The 19108-nt window shown below is 51.5% G+C and overlaps 1 protein-coding gene across 2 annotated transcripts in view; it reads left to right on the top strand.

Annotated features, from left to right (window-relative positions):
• DPYSL2 (dihydropyrimidinase like 2) overlaps positions 1-19108 on the top strand; it is an 89085-nt gene that overhangs the window by 8981 nt on the left and 60996 nt on the right. Inside the window, exons 1-3 of one of the 2 annotated variants that reach the window (XM_071579031.1) lie at positions 8530-8932; positions 13040-13128; positions 14281-14465. In XM_071579031.1, coding sequence (XP_071435132.1) covers positions 8894-8932; positions 13040-13128; positions 14281-14465 — 313 coding nt within the window. In that variant the 5' untranslated portion in view covers positions 8530-8893. Of the gene's footprint in view, positions 1-8529; positions 8933-13039; positions 13129-14280; positions 14466-19108 lie in introns of those variants that run through there. The other variant, XM_071579030.1, reaches the window with a different exon arrangement.

Raw genomic sequence — 19108 nt, 5'->3', positions numbered from 1 at the left:
TGGGGTGGTTTTACATCCAGAATTTGCCATGGGGTGGTTTTGTATCCAGAATTTACCAATCCCACACTTCCATGCAGGGCTTTGATCCAGAGCCAATGAATTATTTGGGGTAAAGGCTGGAGGGGACAAATCAAACACGAGGGGCCAGAGCTCCCTGCCCAGTTTTGATGCCAGGGCACAGACACAGCTCCTGGCTGTGCCACCCTTTGGCAGAGCCTTGGCCAGCATTTGACAGGAGCCATCTGTTTTTAGCAGGTGCTGAGCAGACATTTAGGTCTGCCTGAAGTTTCTCACCTGCAGGACCGTGTCTGGCTCCCCATATCACCCATCTGTCCTCTGGCACATTAAATCTGATTTATCTGCTGGGATGTTGGGAAGTTGGGGAATGACACAGCAAAGCTCATGAGAAGTTGGTGTGTGTGTTTCCTGCATCTTTTAGCCTGAAAAGGGACAGAATCCGGGGCAGCACTGCAGGAAACCTCCCAAACCCCAACCCCTTTGCACTTCTGTGTCAATATTAATGTCCTGCTGTGTTGTCACCTCCCAGAGAGCAGGAAAGAATCCCAGGGGGAAAAAATCTGCAGTCAGAATTTCATTTTCTCACTCAGCACTGATTGTTCTGTACATCAGAGTGGGCAAAGCTGGAACAATGGGCACAGCAGTTGCTGAGAGCCTGATGCTTTCCCTGTGGGTTTATGGGAAGGAGAAGGGATTCTAATCCCAGAATGCCAGAACAGTGAGGGTTGGAAGGGTCATCATCTAATCCAACCCCTGAAAAATGGCGAGAAACAGTGAAAAATGGGATGAAGTTCAACAAGGCCAAGTGCAGGTCCTGCCCTTTGGCCACCCCAAGCCCTGCAGAGCTCCAGGCTGGGCACAGAGTGGCTGGAGAGCAGCCAGGCAGAGGGACCTGGGGGGACTGAGGGACAGGAAGCTCAACAGGAGCCACCAGTGTGCCCAGGTGGCCAAGAAGGCCAAGGGGATCCTGGCCTGGATCCAAACTAGCGTGGCCAGCAGGCCCAGGGCAGTGACCCTTCCCCTGGACTCTGCCTTGGGGAGGCCACACCTTGAGTGTTGTGTTCAGTTCTGGGCCCCTCAGTTGAGGAAAGAGATTGAGGGGCTGGAGCGGGGCCAGAGAAGAGCAACGAGGCTGGAGAAGGGACTGGATGTGGCACTGAGTGTCCTCTGAAACACCTCCAGGGACAGACAATCCACCATGTCTTGATCCAACCCCACTGGGATCACCAGCCCAGGGCAGTCTGTGCCCTGGGCTGGTGATCCCAGTGGGGTTGGATCAAGGGTTGGACTTGATGATCTCAGAGGTCTCTTGGAACCCAAGTGAGAAGAGCAACGAGGCTGGAGAAGGGACTGGAGCCCCAGCCCTGTGGGGAGAGGCTGAGGGAGCTGGGGGTGTTCAGCCTGGAGAAGAGGAGGCTCAGGGGGGACCTCAGCACTGTCTGGAACTGCCTGACAGGAGGTTGGACCCAGGGGGGGTTGGGCTCTTCTCCCACACAACCAGCAATGGCACAAGAGGGCACAGCCTTAAGCTGTGCCAGGGCAGGTTTGGGATGGATCTTGGGAGGGAATTCTTTGCAGAGAGGGTGGTCAGGCCTTGGAATGTTCTGCCCAGAGAGAGGGTGGATTCTCCATCCCTGGAGGTGTTTAAAGTGAGACTGGATGTGGCACTGAGTGTCCTCTTAAACACCTCCAGGGACAGAGAATCCACCATGTCTTGATCCAACCCTACTGGGATCACCAGCCAAGGGCCCTGGACTGGTGATCCCAGTAGGGTTGGATCAAGGGGTGGGCTGGATGATCTCAGAAGTCTCTTCCAACCCAACTGATTCTGTGATTCTATGGAAATCACTGAAAACAGGCATTTCTCACCCTTCCCCATGGTTCCCATGGGCATGGAGGTGCCAGAGCAGGAAAGGGGAGGCAGGACAGGGATGCCCAAATGTCTTTGTTCCAGAACTTTCGGTGTTACAGTGCAGGGCATGATGTGGCTGGGAGGGGTTCAGAGAGGACAGAACATTGTGCTGTGAATTGAACAAGCCATGACAGAGCAACCCCTGTCCAGGAGCCTGAGGAGTCTCATCCCTGATGATCTGATGCTTTGCCCTGTGGGTTTTTGGGAAGGAGAAGGGATTCTAATCCCAGAATCCCAGAACAGTGAGGGTTGGAAGGGTCATCATCTAGTCCAACCTTAAAATAACAGGAAACAGTGAAAATCACTGAAAAAAGGCATTTCTCAGCCCTCTTCATGGTTGCCATGGGCATGGAGATGCCAGAGCAGGAAAGGGGAGGCAGGACAGGGATGCCCAAATGGACTTTATTCCAGAATTTCTGGGTTTGCAGTGCAGGGCAGGGCATGATGTGGCTGGGAGAGGACAGAACATTGTGCTGTGAATTGAACAAGCCATGACAGAGCAATCCCTGTCCAGGAGCCTGAGAAGGGCTGGATCATCCCTGATTATCTGATGGTTTGCCCTGTGAGTTTTTGGGAAGGAGAAGGGATTCTAACCCCAGAATCTCAGAACAGTTGAGATTGGAAGGGTCATCATCAAGTCCAACCCCTGAATAATGGCAAGGAACAGTGAAAATCACTGAAAACTGGCATTTCTCAGCCCTCCCCATGGTTGCCATGGGTATGGAAGTGCCAGAGCAGGAAAGGGGAGGCAGGACAGGGATGCCCAAATGGACTTTATTCCAGAACTGGGATCACAGTGCAGGGCAGGGCATGATGTGGCTGGGAGTGGTTCAGAGAGGACAGAACATTGTGCTGTGAATTGAACAAGCCATGACAGAGCAATCCCTGTCCAGGAGCCTGAGGAGGCTCATCCCTGATTATCTGATGGGGAGTGAACTCTGGAGCAGCAGCTCCAGCTTGTTTAAGGACAATTCAGAAATTTCCTCTAAGAAACACACCATGACAGCAACAGCCTTTTTAAAAGGTTCTTTCTGAGCCTCCTGAAGGTTTCCTGGGATTGTAAAAGGAACAAAATCAATTGGTATATTAATTTTAATCTGCAGAGTGAATGGACATTTTTATTGACCTGTTTGTGTGGCCAGAAAGGGAACATGTCCTTGGTAACCTACAACAGTCTCTGTTCTCAAACAATTCAGCTGTTTCTCTGAGAACTCCTGTGATTTTTACCTCCTCATAGGGGCATTTCCATATCATGACACACTGAATTTTCTCATGTAAGAGAATAAAACACAAGATGCTCCTTGGAAGGTATAATTCCCCTTGTAATTTAATTTAGAATAATTAATAATGGGCAATTCTTTCACCATCTTTTGGGAAGGGCAGATGTAACTCCTGCCCTGTATCAACCTGGATTTGATCCTCCCAACACTCCCAAAGGTGCAGGAGGTTCCTGGATCTGGGGGAAAATTCCTCTCAAGTCATTGAGACTCTGCAGAAATTGGTGTGGGGAGAATCATGACAGAAAATTGGGGCCTGATGGGTGAAACCCTGAGCTCTTCTGGCCCAGTCCTGCTGCCTCTGATCACAGCAACAGGATCCTCACTGAGCTTGGGAATTCTCCCCCAGGGAATGGGATTATTTCCATCTGACAAAGCCTAAAGGGAACTCCAAAGCCAGAATTTCAGCCACTTCAGGAATGCTTCAAATCCATCTCTGATCCCTCCTTTCATTGCACTTCCAAACGTATTTTTCCATTGGCAAGTTGGTTTTTTTTTTTTTTAATTTCAGGGCAAAACATCCTTGTGGATAAACCTTTAAGAATTCAGAAAGAGGAAAAGCAATTGGATGGTGCAGAAATTCTGTGGGGTTTGTTGCTAAAATTCCACAGGGGGAGAAACCCTTTTAATAATTTTTTTTCCCAACCATCCAGCAGCTCCCCAGTGGGAATAAAAACTCTTTGCCAAAGTGTTTTATGGGACTTCACAGAATCTGTGAGTGAAGATTCAGAGCTGCTGTAAATTGATTTCCATGATTTATTTTAGCATAGATTATCACTGCACAGACATATTCTCATATTCTTGTGCCATTTCCCTTTCCAGACCTTTCCAGAAGATAAATTCAGACAAAATTTGAACATGAAATAAGGGGGGTTTTTTTGCTGCAAAGAACCTCACAAGATGTGGCTGGTGCCAATCCTGGCCCAAGAATGGGCACCTGAGAGGGGTTCAATTCTCTTAACAAAAGACCCTGACATTTCATAGAGAATTATTTTTATTTATTCAGTTTACAGAGGGAATTTATGCATAAATTAGAGCTTTGCCAGAGGAATGAATCCCACAATCATGGAATGGTTTGGGTTGGAAAGGACCTTAAAGCTCATCTGGTTCCAACCTCTGCCCCAGGCAGGGACACCTTCCATGGCCCAGGTTGGTCCATCAGAACCACCCAAAAAGAGCAGGACACACCTCAGTAATTCCAGATTCTGTTCCCTACTTGTTCTCATCCCAATGCTGCCCTTTGGCTCTTCCCTTTCCCTCCTGATCCCCTCCCCTCATGTGTGTTTATTCAGCAGGGAATATCCATCCACTCCTCACCTCTCAGCAAGGCTAAACAAGCCAGTTTGCAACTACATTTATTTTACATCATGTATTTTATATCCACTCCTCACCTCTCAGCAAGGCCAGTTTGCAACTACCTTCATTTTACATCATGTATTTTGACAACTTTTTAGCTGAAAGAAAAGAACCTTGGGCCATATTGGTGTGATGGAGCTCCAAGACACACCTGGGAGCTGAGTTTGATCCCAAATCACCTGAAGGTTTTAGAAACCTGGTGCTGTGTAGATGTTGCATGTTGAACAACTGTGTTTTCCAGCCCTTTAATCTCCTCCTTTATTTTATTCTGTGCTACTCAGGTTCTTGATGGGAAGGAAAAGTCACCTGAGTGTCACCTGGAGATTGGTTGTACTTTCTCACCTTGTCCCTTCAGGATTGGAGTTATGGAATGTCTCAGTATGGAATTTCTGGGTGTGGAATACTCAGCCTTTGAGTTCTGCTGGTCTAAATTTAACCCCTGTGCCCTGAGGAGCCTTTTTAAAGCAAAAAAAAGTGTTTGAAATTGCTGGTTTTGAGATGGGCTTGAGGTGTTTCAGTGTGCTGAGAACATCAAGCCCCTCAAAGTGCCCCACCAGTGGAGAAAAGCCCTGTGGGAGGTGGAGGGATGGTTGGCTGTGCCCATGTTTGTGGTTTATCCTCACGTTGGTGCTGCCAGGGCAGGATCTTGAACTGGCTGCTGCATTTGGCACCTCTGATGTGCTGCCCAAGGGCCTTGGTGCCACCTCTCAACCCCTTGGGCTTCCCCTCTGGGAGCTGAAGGCACTTTCTTACCTCCAACCAAAGGCACAAAACCACTCAGACATGAAACTGAGGAGCAAAACTGGCATGAAAGAGGGAAAAAGGAACAGTTTGAGTCTAAATTTAGAGACCTGATGCAGATTCTTGTGCAAAAACCTGCTGAGGTTTCACGACTTCTCCCAGCACGGATCAGAGGGGCAGGACAACTCATTTAGGATTGTCTGTTCTAATCATTAAATCAAAATAAAGCCCTACAGGCCAACAAATTAAATGTTTTGCCACTGTCATAATGAGCCACTTTTTCATTTGCTGCTAATTGGATATTAACTGATTGGCATATCAGCTCCTTAATGTTGCCTGATGTCCTGCCCACAGCCAGGAAAAGCTCCTTTACTCTTTTCCTTTTAACTCCCTGTGAATGGAAGGATGTAGAAGGCCCTGACAGGCACCTGTTTGAACAGATGTTGTCTCTAAAGTGATTTATTTCTATCACAGACCAAAGGTTTCATTTCCTCACATGTTGGGTATGTAAAGATCATCACATTCTGTGACAGGAGGAACTTGCAGTTTGCAGGATGTGAAATTGCCTCAGGATTGAGGGAAGAAGGTAAGTCTTTGGTCCTTAACCTTCAAGCAGAAGTGGATTTGTGCTATTTCTGAGCTCTCCAAAAGGTGTGTTGGACCTTTCCCCAGCACAGCTGAAGTCAGAGGAACCTGCCCTGCTCACAAAGCTCTACTCTCTTCCCTGCACTGCAAATAAGGAGGAAAATATTTATGCCATTTAATGCACTTCTTTCCTTGAAGTACCATTTTATGGAGTTCAGGGACTGAGAAATTTAAGATCCAAGTGTGACTGAAACATGGAACACGGAGTTGGCAGCACTGGAATAGTAAGGATTGGACCAGAGAGGAACCCACACTTGGGTGTGGAGCTCTGAGCCCACATTGCCCTGGCACTAAAACTTCAGGTTAGTGACCACAGGGGTGTGTGGGGGGTGAATCCTGGTTGGATTTTCTGGACAAGCTGTGGGAAAAGGCAGACTGGGCAACCAAAGGGCCGGGAGTGGCTCCAAACCTTGTTTTTCCCCCCAGTTTTCTCGTAGGGAGCAGCTTCAAACCTTCGTTTCCCTCCTCCAGTTTCCTAATTGGGAGGGCAGAAAGGGCAGGGTGGGACAAAGAAGATGGAGAGCAGCGTGTTCCCCACGGGGCATCCTCTGCTGCTCCCGGGGGTCTCACAGCCCCGGCAGGGGATGGATGGGGTGTCCACATCTCCCGGGATGGGGGGTTACTCCCCCTCCTCCCGGGGGTGTCGCATCCCCGGCGGGTTTGGATGGGGTGTCCGCATCCCCCGGGATGGAATGTCCGCATCCCCCGGGATGGAATGTCCGCATCCCACGGGATGGGGGTCACTCCCCCTCCTCCCGGGGGTCTCACAGCCCCGGCGGGGGATGGATGGGGTGTCTGGATCTCCCGGGATGGGGGGTTACTCCCCCTCCTCCCGGGGGTGTGGCATCCCCGGCGGGTTTGGATGGGGTGTCTGCATCCCCCGGGATGGAATGTCCGCATCCCCCGGGATGGAATGTCCGCATCCCACGGGATGGGGGTCACTTCCCCTCTTCCCGGGGGTGTCACAGCTCCAGAGGGGGATGGATTCGGTGTCCGCATTCCCCGGGAGGGTGTCCGCATGTCCCGAGATGGGGGTCACGCCCCCTCCTCCCTGGGGTCTCACACCCTCGGCGGGGGATGGATGGGGGTGTCCGCATCACCCGGGATAGGGGTCACTTCCCCTCCTCCCGGGGGTCTCTCGTTCCCCGTAGGGGATGGATGGGGTGTCTGCAGCCCCTGGGATGGAGTGTCCGCATCCCACGGGATGGGGGTCACTTCCCCTCCTCCCGGGGGTCTCACATCCCCGGTGGGGGATGGATGGGGTGTCCACATCTCCTGGGATGGGGGGTCACTTCCCCTCCTCCCGGGGTTCTCGCATCCCCGGCGGGTTTGGATTCGGTGTCTGCATCCCCCGGGATGGAGTGTCCGCATGCCACGGGATGGGGGTCACTCCCTCTCCCCCCGGGGGTCTCACAGCCCCGGCGGGGGATGGATGGGGTGTCTGGATCTCCCGGGATGGGGGGTTACTCCCCCTCCTCCCGGGGGTGTCACAGCTCCAGAGGGGGATGGATTCGGTGTCCGCATTCCCCGGGAGGGTGTCCGCATGTCCCGAGATGGGGGTCACGCCCCCTCCTCCCTGGGGTCTCACACCCTCAGCGGAGGATGGATGGGGGTGTCCGCATCTCCCGGGATGGGGGTCACTTCCCCTCCTCCCGGGGGATGGATGGGGGTGTCCGCATCCCACGGGATGGGGGTCACTCCCCCTCCTCCCGGGGGTCTCATATCCCCGGTAGGGGATGGATGGGAGTGTCCGCATCCCACGGGATGGGGGTCACTCCCCCTGCTCCCGGGGGTCTCGCATCCCCGGTGGGGGATGGATGGGAGTGTCCGCATCCCACGGGATGGGGGTCACTCCCCCTCCTCCCGGGGGTCTCATATCCCCGGTAGGGATGGGTGGGGTGTCCGCATCTCCCGGGATGGGGATCACTCCCCCTGCTCCCGGGGGTCTCACAGGCCCCCCGGAGGGTATGGATGGGGTGTCCGCACCTCCCGGGATGGGGGTCACTCCCCCTGCTCCCGGGGGTCTCGCATCCCCGGCGGGGGATGGATGATGGGTGATGGGTGGGCAGCCGTCCCTCTGCGCCGCGCGGCTGCGCTGCCCCGCCCTGCCCTCCCAGCGCAGCAGTTCCGCTCCCCGGGAGCTTCCCCGCAGGGCGGCGGCTCGGTGGCAGCGGGAGGATGCGTATCCCGCTCCGCGTATCTCGATTTATCCCGGTGTATCCCGATTTATCCCGGTGTATCCCGATTTATCTCGGTGTATCCCGACTTACCCCCGTCTGTCCCCTCCACGCCCCCCCCGCTCCGCCGCCGGCAGCCCCTCCCACTCCCTCATTTGCATACAGGAGCGTCTTCCGATTTCCCATTGGAGGGCGGGCGGTGTCATTTGCATACAGGCGGGCGCTCAGCCAATGGTGCGGCGAGTTGGGTGGGGGCGTGGCCCGGGAGCGCGGGAGCCTCTCCCGCGGGGGCGGGGCCGGACCGGGCTGGGCTGGGCTGGGCTTGGCTTTGCCTGGTTGGGTTGGGCTTTGCCTGGTTGGGTTGGGCTTTGCCGGGCTGGGTTGGGCTTTGCCGGGCTGGGTTGGGCTTTGCCGGGCTGGGCTGGGCTCTGCCGGGGCTGGGCCGAGCTCCGGGCACAGGGAAGAAAGGGATCCGCGCAGGGCTGGCCGCGTCTCCCGCTCCTGCCATTGCGGACAGCGCTGTTCGCCTCCCCGCGCCGCCCCCGCTCCCCTTCCCCGGATCGCAGCGATTTGGCCTCGAGGGATTTATTTTTAATCCTGTTTTATTTTTTTTTAATTTTTTTTGTTTTAATTACGCCGGTGGAGGGGAGGTGGCGGAGCAGTTGCTGCGCGGGAGACAATAGCGGTGCAGCAGCCGCCGCGCCTCTCCTTGAAACAAAAAATAATTCCCATTATCGCGTAAATCCCCCGCGGGGTGATTTGCCGAGATGTCTTATCAGGGCAAGAAGAACATTCCGCGGATCACGGTGAGTGGAATAGCGGCGGGGAAGGGGGAGGGGAGCGCGGGGCTGGAGCCCTTTGTGTGCCGGAGCGATGCGGGGCTGGGGCAGGATAATGGGATCAGGGATAATGCGGCGCTTCCTGCGCTGCAGCGCCGGGGGGGCGGCCCGGGGGATGCTGAGCCCCGGCCCAGGGGATGCTGAGCCCCGGCCGGAGGGCTCGGGGGGCTCAGGGGACCGGCCCCGAGGATGCTGAACCCCGGCCGGGGGACTCGGGGGATTCAGGGGACCGGCCCCGAGGATGCTGAGCCCCAGCCCGGGGGGCTCGGTGGGCTCGGAGGGACCGGCCCGGGGGTTGCTGAGCCCCAGCCCGGGGATGCTGAGCCCCAGCCCGGGGGGTTACTGAGCCCCAGCCATGGGGATGCTGAGCCCCGACCGGGGGTTGCTGAGCCCCAGCGCGGGGGTTGCTGAGCACCAGCCCGGGAATGCTGAGCCCCAGCCCGGGGGATGCTGAGCCCCGACCGGGGGGTGCTGAGACCCAGCGCGGGGGGTGCTGAGCCCCAGCCCGGGGGTTGCTGAGCCCCGACTGGGGGTGCTGAACCCCAGCCCGGGGGATGCTGAGCCCCAGCCCGGGGGATGCTGAGCCCCGACTGGGGGTGCTGAGCCCCAGCCCCGGGGGATGCTGAGCCCCAGCCTGGGGGATGCTGAGCCCCAGCCATGGGGATGCTGAGCCCCGACTGGGGGAGCTGAACCCCAGCCCGGGGGATGCTGAGCCCCAGCCCGGGGGTGGCTCCAGCGGCTCCCCCCTTGGGACCCCGGCCCCGGGTGGGCACCAGGGACCCCTGGGCGGGGGGCTCGGTGTCCTTGGGCTGTGCCCGGGGGCTCTCTGTGCCGCCGGGGGGCTCTCCCAGCCCTCGGTGTATTCTCCTGGAAGGGTCACCCATCCCTCGGGGTATTCCCGGGGTTGGCTCCCCACCCTCGGTGTGTGCCCAGGGTGGACTCGGTGTCCGGGTTGGTGCCCCGGGGGTTCCGTCCAGGGTCCAAGAAGCTTCTGGCAAGACGCAGGTTCCGGAGCGATCCTGGGGGAGCAGCGACGGAGCCGTTATATAAAACACCAACCCCTCCCTCGCTTTCCTTGTTGGGGGAGCCGATTTAGGGCAGGTATTGCAGATCCAAGGGTACCAACTTGGGGTTACATAAGATATTCCCATCTAACGGGCTGCTGGAGCCGCTTGTTTTTATGGACACGGGAGTTTTTCAGCCCTGGCAGCGGCTCCTCGCCCATCCCCACGGACACACCCATGCTCGTCCTCCCTCCCCATCCTCGTCCTCCCTCCCCATCCTCGTCCTCCCTCCCCATCCTCGTCCTCCCTCCCCATCCTCGTTCTCCCTCCCCATCATCGTTCGCCCTCCCCATCCTCGTCCTCCTTCCCCATCCTTGTTCTCCCTCCCCATCCTCATCCTTCCCCATCTTCATTCTCCCTCCCCATCCTCATCCTCCCTCCCCATCCTCTCCCTCCCCATCCTCGTCCTCCCTCCTCATCCTCGTCCTCCCTCCCCATCCTCATCCTCCCTCCCCATCCTCTTCCTCCCCATCCTCGTTCTCCCTCCTCATCCTCATCCTCCCTCCCCATCCTCTTCCTCCCCATCCTCGTCCTCCTTGCCCATCCTCGTCCTGCCTCCCCATCCTCATCCTCCTCTCCATCCTCGTTCTCCTTCCCCATCCTCTTCCTTCCCATCTTCGTTCTCCCTCCCCATCCTCATCCTCCCCATCCTCGTCCTCCTTCCCCATCCTCGTTCTCCCTCCCCATCCTCATCCTCCCTCCCCATCCTCGTTCTCTTTCCCCATCCTCGGGGGCAGGAAAGGGAACTCTCAAATCAGGCTTTGACGTGTCATATTTGGGCAATTCCAGTGGTGAAGAAACGCAGGGGATGCACAAAAATGTGATAAATGGAGCATCCTCTTTTTTTTCCCTTTTTTCTTTTTATTTTTTTCTTTGGGGGGGAAGGGAGGTGGTTTCCCTCCAGCAGCCAATTGTCAGGAGTTTAAAGAGCTGTTTAAAGGGAGATGGATGTTCTGCTAAACCCCTGGCAAGGGCCACATGACGCATTTTTCTTCTGGCTGAACGCTCTGATTTGTGTTGTGTGAGCCCAATCCCTCTGCAAAGGGACAGGGAAAACAAAAATCCCACTCTGCTCTTCCTAAAAACCTGGAATTAGCACTTAATGCTTGGAGGAGGATAATGGATGTGTGGCTGTCCTGGCTTTGCTGCATCCATGGCAGGGATTGAACAGCAGGTTCTCACACAAACTGCCTGTGCTTTTGTCTCCAAGATGAGCAGGAGGATCCCCCTGATTTCAGACTCTGCATCCTCAGCAGCAGCCCTGCTTATTAGCAGAAACCTCATTAATTAATACGCTCCAGGCTGCATTCTTGTGGCCACTATATATATATTTTATTTTATTTTTTTCCTTCTTCTTCCCTAATTGGTGCCCAGTGTCACAGCACTGGGGCTGTGGGTGACATCAGAGCCAAACTCACCCATTTTGGTGGCACTGGAGGTGGCACCAGCACTGCAGAGCTCCTGCCAATGGAAAATGGGAATGGCAACCATGTAGGACAGTTTGCTGGAGAGCCTGGAGTGGGAACACAAACGGGTTTTTGGTACCCCACGTGAATTTGGCATTTGCAGCAGCTCCTCAGTTGAAATCTTGGGGTTCCCTTTGTTTTTGGAGTCGGGAGGGTTATCCAGGGAAACTCTCCCTTGCAGCAGGAGAAGGACATAAAGGAGAGGGAAGGACTTAACCATCTCCTGGATGTTGAGCAGCTGGATAAAAGATGGATATAATGGTTTAAATCAGTAGCTGAGGCAACTCACGTGGCCCTTTTGGTGTTAGAAGAGCCATGGCAGTGGCACATCAGGTGCTGCAGCTCTTTGGAAAACTCCTGATTTTTCCTTCTCTTTGTCCAGTGGGGCTGAACCTCAAAAGAGGGGCCCAAAGCACCTGCCTTAGGGATATTTTCTCTGAGTTGAAGTTAAATTCCTGCTTCCCAGCCCTTGGTCAGGTCAGCCTTTGGTTCCCCCAGCCTTTGGCTGTGCTGGGAGCGCTTTGTTCTCTCCCAGAGGCGTTTTGGGGAGGAGCAAAAACCAATCCCAGAAAGTCCAAGTGCAGATCTGGGGGGGGCCAAGGTGTGGTTTGAACCAACCACATGTGAGTGCTTTGCTTGGAGGATTCATGTGCCTTCAAAATGCCTCTGCAATGGAGGGAATGAAGGAAGCAGGGGGTGTAGGAGCCACTTTTCACTCCCCACCCAGAGCTCTTCAGGGTTTCCCTCTTGTTGGTGGCTACTGCAAAAAAAAAAAAAAAAACAAAAAAAACCAAAACAAAACCGTTTGGTTTTGACCTAAAATGTGGCAGAGGTGAGATGTACCCTGTGCTGTGGAAAAAAAAATCATGTTGCCTGAGAGCTGCCTCCTTCTAATTACCCTCCTGCTCCTGCCAAACTGTCTTCTAATTGGAGGAAGTCTTAATAAGCATTTTGTAAATCCTTCTCATAAACTTAATGTGTTAAAAGGTGCTCCCTTCCCTCTGGTTGTGCAGAGCTCTGGAAAGGCTCTGGGAGCATCCCCTGCACCAAAACAGCACGAAATTGGAGCGAGGGACTTTGTTTGTGTTGTGTAACCCCTGGCAACAGACTTTTGGGCCATTTCCCTGACAGCAGTTGACTCATTGAGCCAAGTAGTGACTCTGCCGTGTGGGTGCATAGATAGGAAATTCTGCATCAAAAATAGAGATGTGGCTCTTGTGTTATTTGGGATAACTGAGGGATTATTTAATGCTGCTGCTGCTGCTGCTGCAGGGGGTGGTGCCAAGCTGCAGGTTGGTGGGAAGCTGCCAAGTGGCCAAACCCTCTTTCTTATTTTTTTTTTTTGATCATGAACATGATGAAAGGCCGTGCAGATGAAATCAAACCTTTTATCTTTGCAGCTGCCCCGTGTTTTGGCGTGTGCTGGTGAATAATGCAGAGCTCGGTGCCTTCTCTCTCCTCTTTTATCTCTGAAGTGACACTGCAGACTGTCAGCCCCTCTCTCTGAAATAATCCTGTCTTGTCTTGGGCTCCTTCTCTTGCAGAGTGATCGTCTCCTGATCAAAGGTGGTAAAATAGTGAATGACGACCAGTCTTTTTATGCAGACATTTACATGGAGGATGGGCTGATCAAGTAAGTGGAGCCTGATGCTGGGGGGGCTTGGGGGATGCACAGAAAGGCCCTGCAGACAGCAAGGAATGGCTCTGCTAAACTGCAGTGGGAAAAAAAAAGAGTATTTCACTCATATTCTGGTGTTTAATGAAAGGACTTTAAAATTAAAACCAAGGTGTGGAATTAAATAAGTAATTGGGGCCAAACCCCCCCCCCTGGCTCAAAGGAGGGACTTCCATGTGCTTCATTTTAGCCATGTGAGCAGCCCCATGCTGAGCTGAGACATGTGTTTGAAGTTATCTGAGTTGTAATGTTTGCCTGAGTTATGACTAAAGATATTTTGAATCCAGAGCTCAGTGTCCTGACACAGTTAATTCTGGTTTAGGAGGGGAGGCTGGACTTAAGTGACCTCTGGAAGTCTCTTGCAGAGCTGAATTCTGTGCTGCAAAGATCAATCCAAGCCCCTCCAAGTTAAAACTGAGCCTGTAGTTGAAGAGGTTCAGAGGCTCTTTCTGTGTTTTCAGTTTCTGGCATGTTAAATTTATTACAGATTTCTTTGGAAAATTACTCCTAGGGGAAAAAAAAAAAAGGGACAAGCCAGAGGTTACAAACAAGGAATTTTCCTGTTCTGCATAAACAGCCAGCACATGTGCTTTGTTAATTAAGGTTCACAGTTCCAGGAGCCAGCCAGGGACAGCTAATTAATTGCACAGGGTGGCATCCACTACTAAAAGCATGTGTGGAAGGGCTGGGCTGGGCTGGAGGCACCTTGGGGGGTCCCACCAGGAATTTGGACACCAGGATCTGCCTGGATTTATGTTGTGCATGAAAGGAAGGGAGACAAAATAGAAGCAAAGTGCTCTCAAAACATTGGTGAGATCTCAATGGCTGGGGGGGAGCTGGAATTGAGGGTTGAGCTGCCACTTGTGATAACCCAGAACTGGCACAGCCCCTTCCCCAGTGCCAGGGGGGCTCCTTTTGCTGCTGCCCTGCAGGGATTGCCCCCCTGCCCACTTGGAGGGGAGGGATGGGCTGCTCCGAGCTCTGGGTGCTGATCCCTTGCCCTGCTTGGTGTGGAAAACCAAACCTGCAGCAGGTCAGGTGGCACAGGGGGGGTGTCTGTTTACACCTGGTGGGGCCTGACCTGCTCTTGGCAACCTCTTTTTTGCCCAGGCAAATAGGGGAGAACCTGATTGTGCCAGGGGGAGTGAAGACCATCGAGGCCCACGGCAGGATGGTGATTCCTGGAGGGATTGATGTCCACACCAGGTTCCAGATGCCAGAGCAGGGCATGACATCTGCTGATGACTTTTTCCAAGGGACCAAGGCTGCCCTGGCTGGAGGCACCACCATGATCAGTAAGTGGTTGGTTTTCTCTCCCAGTAAGTGGTTGGTTTTCTCTCCCAGTAAGTGGCTGGTTTTCTCTCCCAGTAAGTGGCTGGTTTTCTCTCCCAGTAAGGGGTTGGTTTTCTCTCTCAGATAAGTCACAACTTTTGGAGCAGGTACCAGCCGTGGGTGGTGCTGAGCTCTGGGAAGAGCTTGTGTGGGGTGGGAATTGGGGTGGAAAGACAAGACAATGAGGCTCAGAGGAGACCTCATCACTCTCTACAACTACCTGAAAAGATGTAGCCAGGTGGGGGTTGGTCTCTTCTCTCAGGCAACAAACAATGGGACAAGAGGGCACAGCTTAAGCTCTGCCAGGAGAGGTTTAGGTTGGATCTTAGGAGGGAATTCTTTGCAGAGAGGGTGGTCAGGCCTTGGAATGGGCTGCCCAGAGAGAGGGGGTGGATTCTCCATCCCTGGAGGTGTTTCAGATGAGACTGGATGTGGCACTGAGTGAGAATCCACCACATCTTGATCCAACCCTACTGGGGGAATCCATCATGTCTTGATCCAACCCCAACAGTAGGGTTGGATCAAGGGTTGGGCTGGATGATCTCAGAGGTCTCTTCCAACCCAACTGATTCTCTGATCTGGTGATCACAGTAGGGTTGGATCAAGGGTTGGGCTGGATGATCTCAGAGGTCTCTTCCAACCCAACTGATTCTCTCTGATCTGGTGATCACAGTGGGGTTGGATCAAGGGTTGGGCTGGATGATTTCAGAGGTCTCTTCCAACCCAACTGATTCTCTGATCTGGTGATCCCAGTGGGGTTGGATCAAGGGTTGGGCTGGATGATCTCAGAGGTCTCTTCCAACCCAACTGATTCTCTGATTCTCTGACCCCAGGATGTGCCCACCTTGCCACTCATTTCACCCTGGCAGGGTTTGCTTTGCTGCTTGTGTGACTCCAGCAGCTTTTTGGGTCTGTTCCTGCTGCAAACCAGTGTCCCTGTGAGCTCTGGCTGCAGGAGGAGGAGCAGATTCTCCACATTCCTGTGCCTCAGTTCCATGGCCATGAGGAGGTGTCCATGTTCCCACCCAGGTTCTTGGTGCCAGAGCTCTGTGTGCCATTTATTTAAGGCTTTTCACATGCCCATTTCAGCCTTAGCACCAGATTTTTGTTGATGTGGTTCCTTTTGTGCTCATATCCTCTTTTGGAGGAAGAGAAGAATTGGGAAGTGAAAATAACCTCAAAATAAAAAGACAGACAGACAGACTGTTGTGCTGAGAGCAGGATTAGACATTCCTGGTGTTCCCTTCTGCCTTTAAAATGCCTCAGGAATCACTTCCAGGCTCTCTGTCCCTGCTTGGGGGTGGACTTGGATTGATGGATGTGGAGGTTGGGAATAGGAGCCAAAGGTCCAGGCACAGCCTGGCCTAGAACTTGGTTTAATGCTTCAAATAAATCATCTTAAAATGACCTGGACAATTATTTTTCATGGTGTTCCCACCTCAGAGGGGTTTGTGTTTCAAGAGAACCCCACACAGGGAATGTGACCTGGGGGTGTAGCTGGGGATGGTCTCACTGTGCTCATTAACAACCAGTTTTAATTCAAATCTTTGCTGTCAGTTTAAATGAGTGGCACTGAAATGGTATTTTCTTTTCAGAAAATTCAGCTTCACTTCATTGACTGGGTTTCCTTGGCTGTTCCTTTGTTATTAATACACCTGGTTCACACTTGAATTACCATTTTGTTCTCCCCTGTTAAGTTGAATTAGATCAAAATAACATTCTCTGTCTCCTGCCTCTGACCTTGCAGCAGAATTATTTCCCTCAGTGGCACTTCTGAAAAGCTTTCAAGCAGAAATTGCCTTGACAAAATTTTCTTTAGTTTTGGGTGCCCAATTTCACCTTTTCCAGTTTACCAATTTACCAATTTCTGAGCCTTGTGCTTCAGAAATACTTGGCCTGCCTGTATTTGCCAATAAATATATTGAATTTCTGGCTGAATACCCCTAAATATCTCACTAATGGTGCTTGTAACAAATCTCTGAGTTAGGGAGGTTGGAGGAGAATCCCCTTTTTTGAATATTTTCATTTGCCAGCTGTGAAAAACGAGCACAGTTTGGGCTTTGACCATGAAAAGGAGGTTGGTGACTAAACCTGCCCCTCCTGAGTGTCTCCCATTAAGGCTCCAAAACCCCAAATCCTCTCTGAACAAACCCCATTTCCCAAAGCTTTGCAGCAAAGACGTTAATTAGGCTGATTAGGATGATGAGGAGGCAATTCCGGTGGTGGGAATGGAGGAGTGGGAAGGAGGAGTGTGCTGGTTTAAAGGTGAACCAGCAGGGGAGATGAACTCACCACGAGAGAGATTATAAGTCAGAGCTAAAATTTAATAATAATATTACAATAAATACACTGACAGAAAGGGAAATTGCTTTCAACTCACAAACCCCAGCAGTATAACCCAGTGTCCTGGGGCACAAACCCAAGGGGGTTTGTTTGCCCTTGTGCTGAGACCCCTGTGGTTCCCCCAAGTCCAGAGCAAAAGGAAAAGAAAAACCTGTTGGTGCAGGTGAGGGCTGTGGTCTGGGCGAGAGCGGTGATCTCCTCCTGTCGAGGTCCTGCTGCTGCTCTGGATCCAACAAGAAGTTCCTGAGGTCTTCTTACCCACCACTTCTGTACCCTCAGGGAGCTCTCAGTCCCTCCCCCTGGGCAGGGACTCACACAATGGGTGATTAACTCTGGGAGCCAGGGAGTATCCCTGAACCGTTGATGGCCCATTGGCAGCTCCGCCCCCCCAGGCTGGGTGTGAAGGTGCCAATGGCTCCCTGGGCAGCTGCTGCAAATGACTCCCTGGGCAGCTGCTGCCAATGGTCCATTGTCCTTGGGGAATGAATAGAGGGGGTAGAATACACAGCTTTGATCACCCCACACAGGGTTAGCTGGTCCCTCCTGCTGAACTAGGACAAGGAGCAACGACCCAGTGAGGCTCCAAAGCTTCCGAGCCCCTGCCCTGGGGCAGCTCAGCACAATTCCAGCACTTCCAGGAGTTTTTCCAGGCAGAGCTGCCCTCCTGGACATGCCCTTGGGGGGTGGTCTGGGGGGGTTTTGCCCCAGCAGGTGGTTCCTGGCAGCGTTTTTTAATTCTTGTGATAAACAGGAGAGTTTAGAGCCCAGGATTCATCCCGTGGCAAAGCAGCTGCAGGCTGGCAGTGCCACTGCCCGAGCTCTGCCCTGCTGTGTGTGGAACTTTGCAGAGGGATCTGCCCCTCCCTGCTCATGTTTCTCACTATCCCTGGGCTTTTTGGGGGGAAAAAGGCACTTTTTTGGGTGTGAGATTCGTGGGAAAAAACCCACCCACATTTCTTGATTTGTGCTTTTAGCAAGCTCTGGGATTTCTTTACAAATACCTTTATTTGTAAAGACCTTTATTTATAAATACCTTTATTTGCAAATACCTTTATTTCTAAATATTTATTTATAAATACCTTTATTTGCAAGGACCTTTATTTATTAATACCTTTATTTATAAATATTTATTTACAAATACCTTTATTTACAAATACCTTTATTTAGAAATGCCTTTATTTACAAATACCTTTATTGACAAATACCTTTACTTATAAATACCTTTATTTATAAATACCTTTATTGATAAATACCTTTGTTGATAAATACCTTTATTTATAAATATTTATTTAAAAATACCTTTATTTACAAATACCTTTATTTATAAATACCTTTATTTTATTTACAAATACCTTTATTTATTAATACCTTTATTTATTAATGCCTTTATTTATAAATATTTATTTAAAAATACCTTTATTTAAAAATACCTTTATTTAAAAATACCTTTATTTATAAATATAAATTTATAAATAACATAAATAATATTATAAATTTTAATATTATAAATTTAAATTTTAAAATAATAAATTTATTTATAAATATTTATTTACAAACACCTTTATTTACAAATAACTTTATTTACAAACACCTTTATTTACAAATACCTTTATTTATAAATACCTTTATTTACAAATACCTTTATTTATAAATATTAATTAAAAATACCTTTATTTACAAATACCTTTATTTATAAATATTAATTAAAAATACCTTTATTTATAAATACCTTTATTTACAAATACCCTTATTTATTAATACCTTTATTTATTAATATTTATTTACAAATACCTTGATTTATAAATACCTTTAATTATAAATATTTATTTACAAACCCCTTTATTTACAATACCTTTATTTACAAACCCCTTTATTTACAAACCCCTTTATTTACAAACACCTTTCTCCCCCTGTCATACCCAGCCCTCCTTTGGGGCTCAGGCAGCCTCATGTTTCAGTTTCTCTCACCTTTTCCTTCAGGCTCTTCCCTTTGCAATCACCTCAGAAATATTTATTTTACCTGCAGCTTTCAGGGAATTTAAGAGCACCAGGGATGTCTCTGTGGCACCACTGGGGGTTTATCCTGGTGGGAACCAGACCTGGCTCCAACCCAGCACTTCCCAGCTGGGCTGAGGAACAGCCACTGGGGAGGTGATCCAGAGCTTTTGGGCTCCCCAGGGCATTGGAACAGGTACTGGGGGGGCTGATGCCCAATTTTGGGGCTCCCCTGGGTTAAGGAACAGGCACTGGGGAGGCTGATGCC

Source organism: Pithys albifrons, chromosome 29 (genome assembly GCF_047495875.1).
Source record: "Pithys albifrons albifrons isolate INPA30051 chromosome 29, PitAlb_v1, whole genome shotgun sequence".
In the NCBI taxonomy this organism is placed as follows: domain Eukaryota; kingdom Metazoa; phylum Chordata; class Aves; order Passeriformes; family Thamnophilidae; genus Pithys; species Pithys albifrons.
The sequence above is the reverse complement of the archived record's forward strand: the minus strand, read 5'-3'. Positions and strand labels throughout refer to the sequence as shown.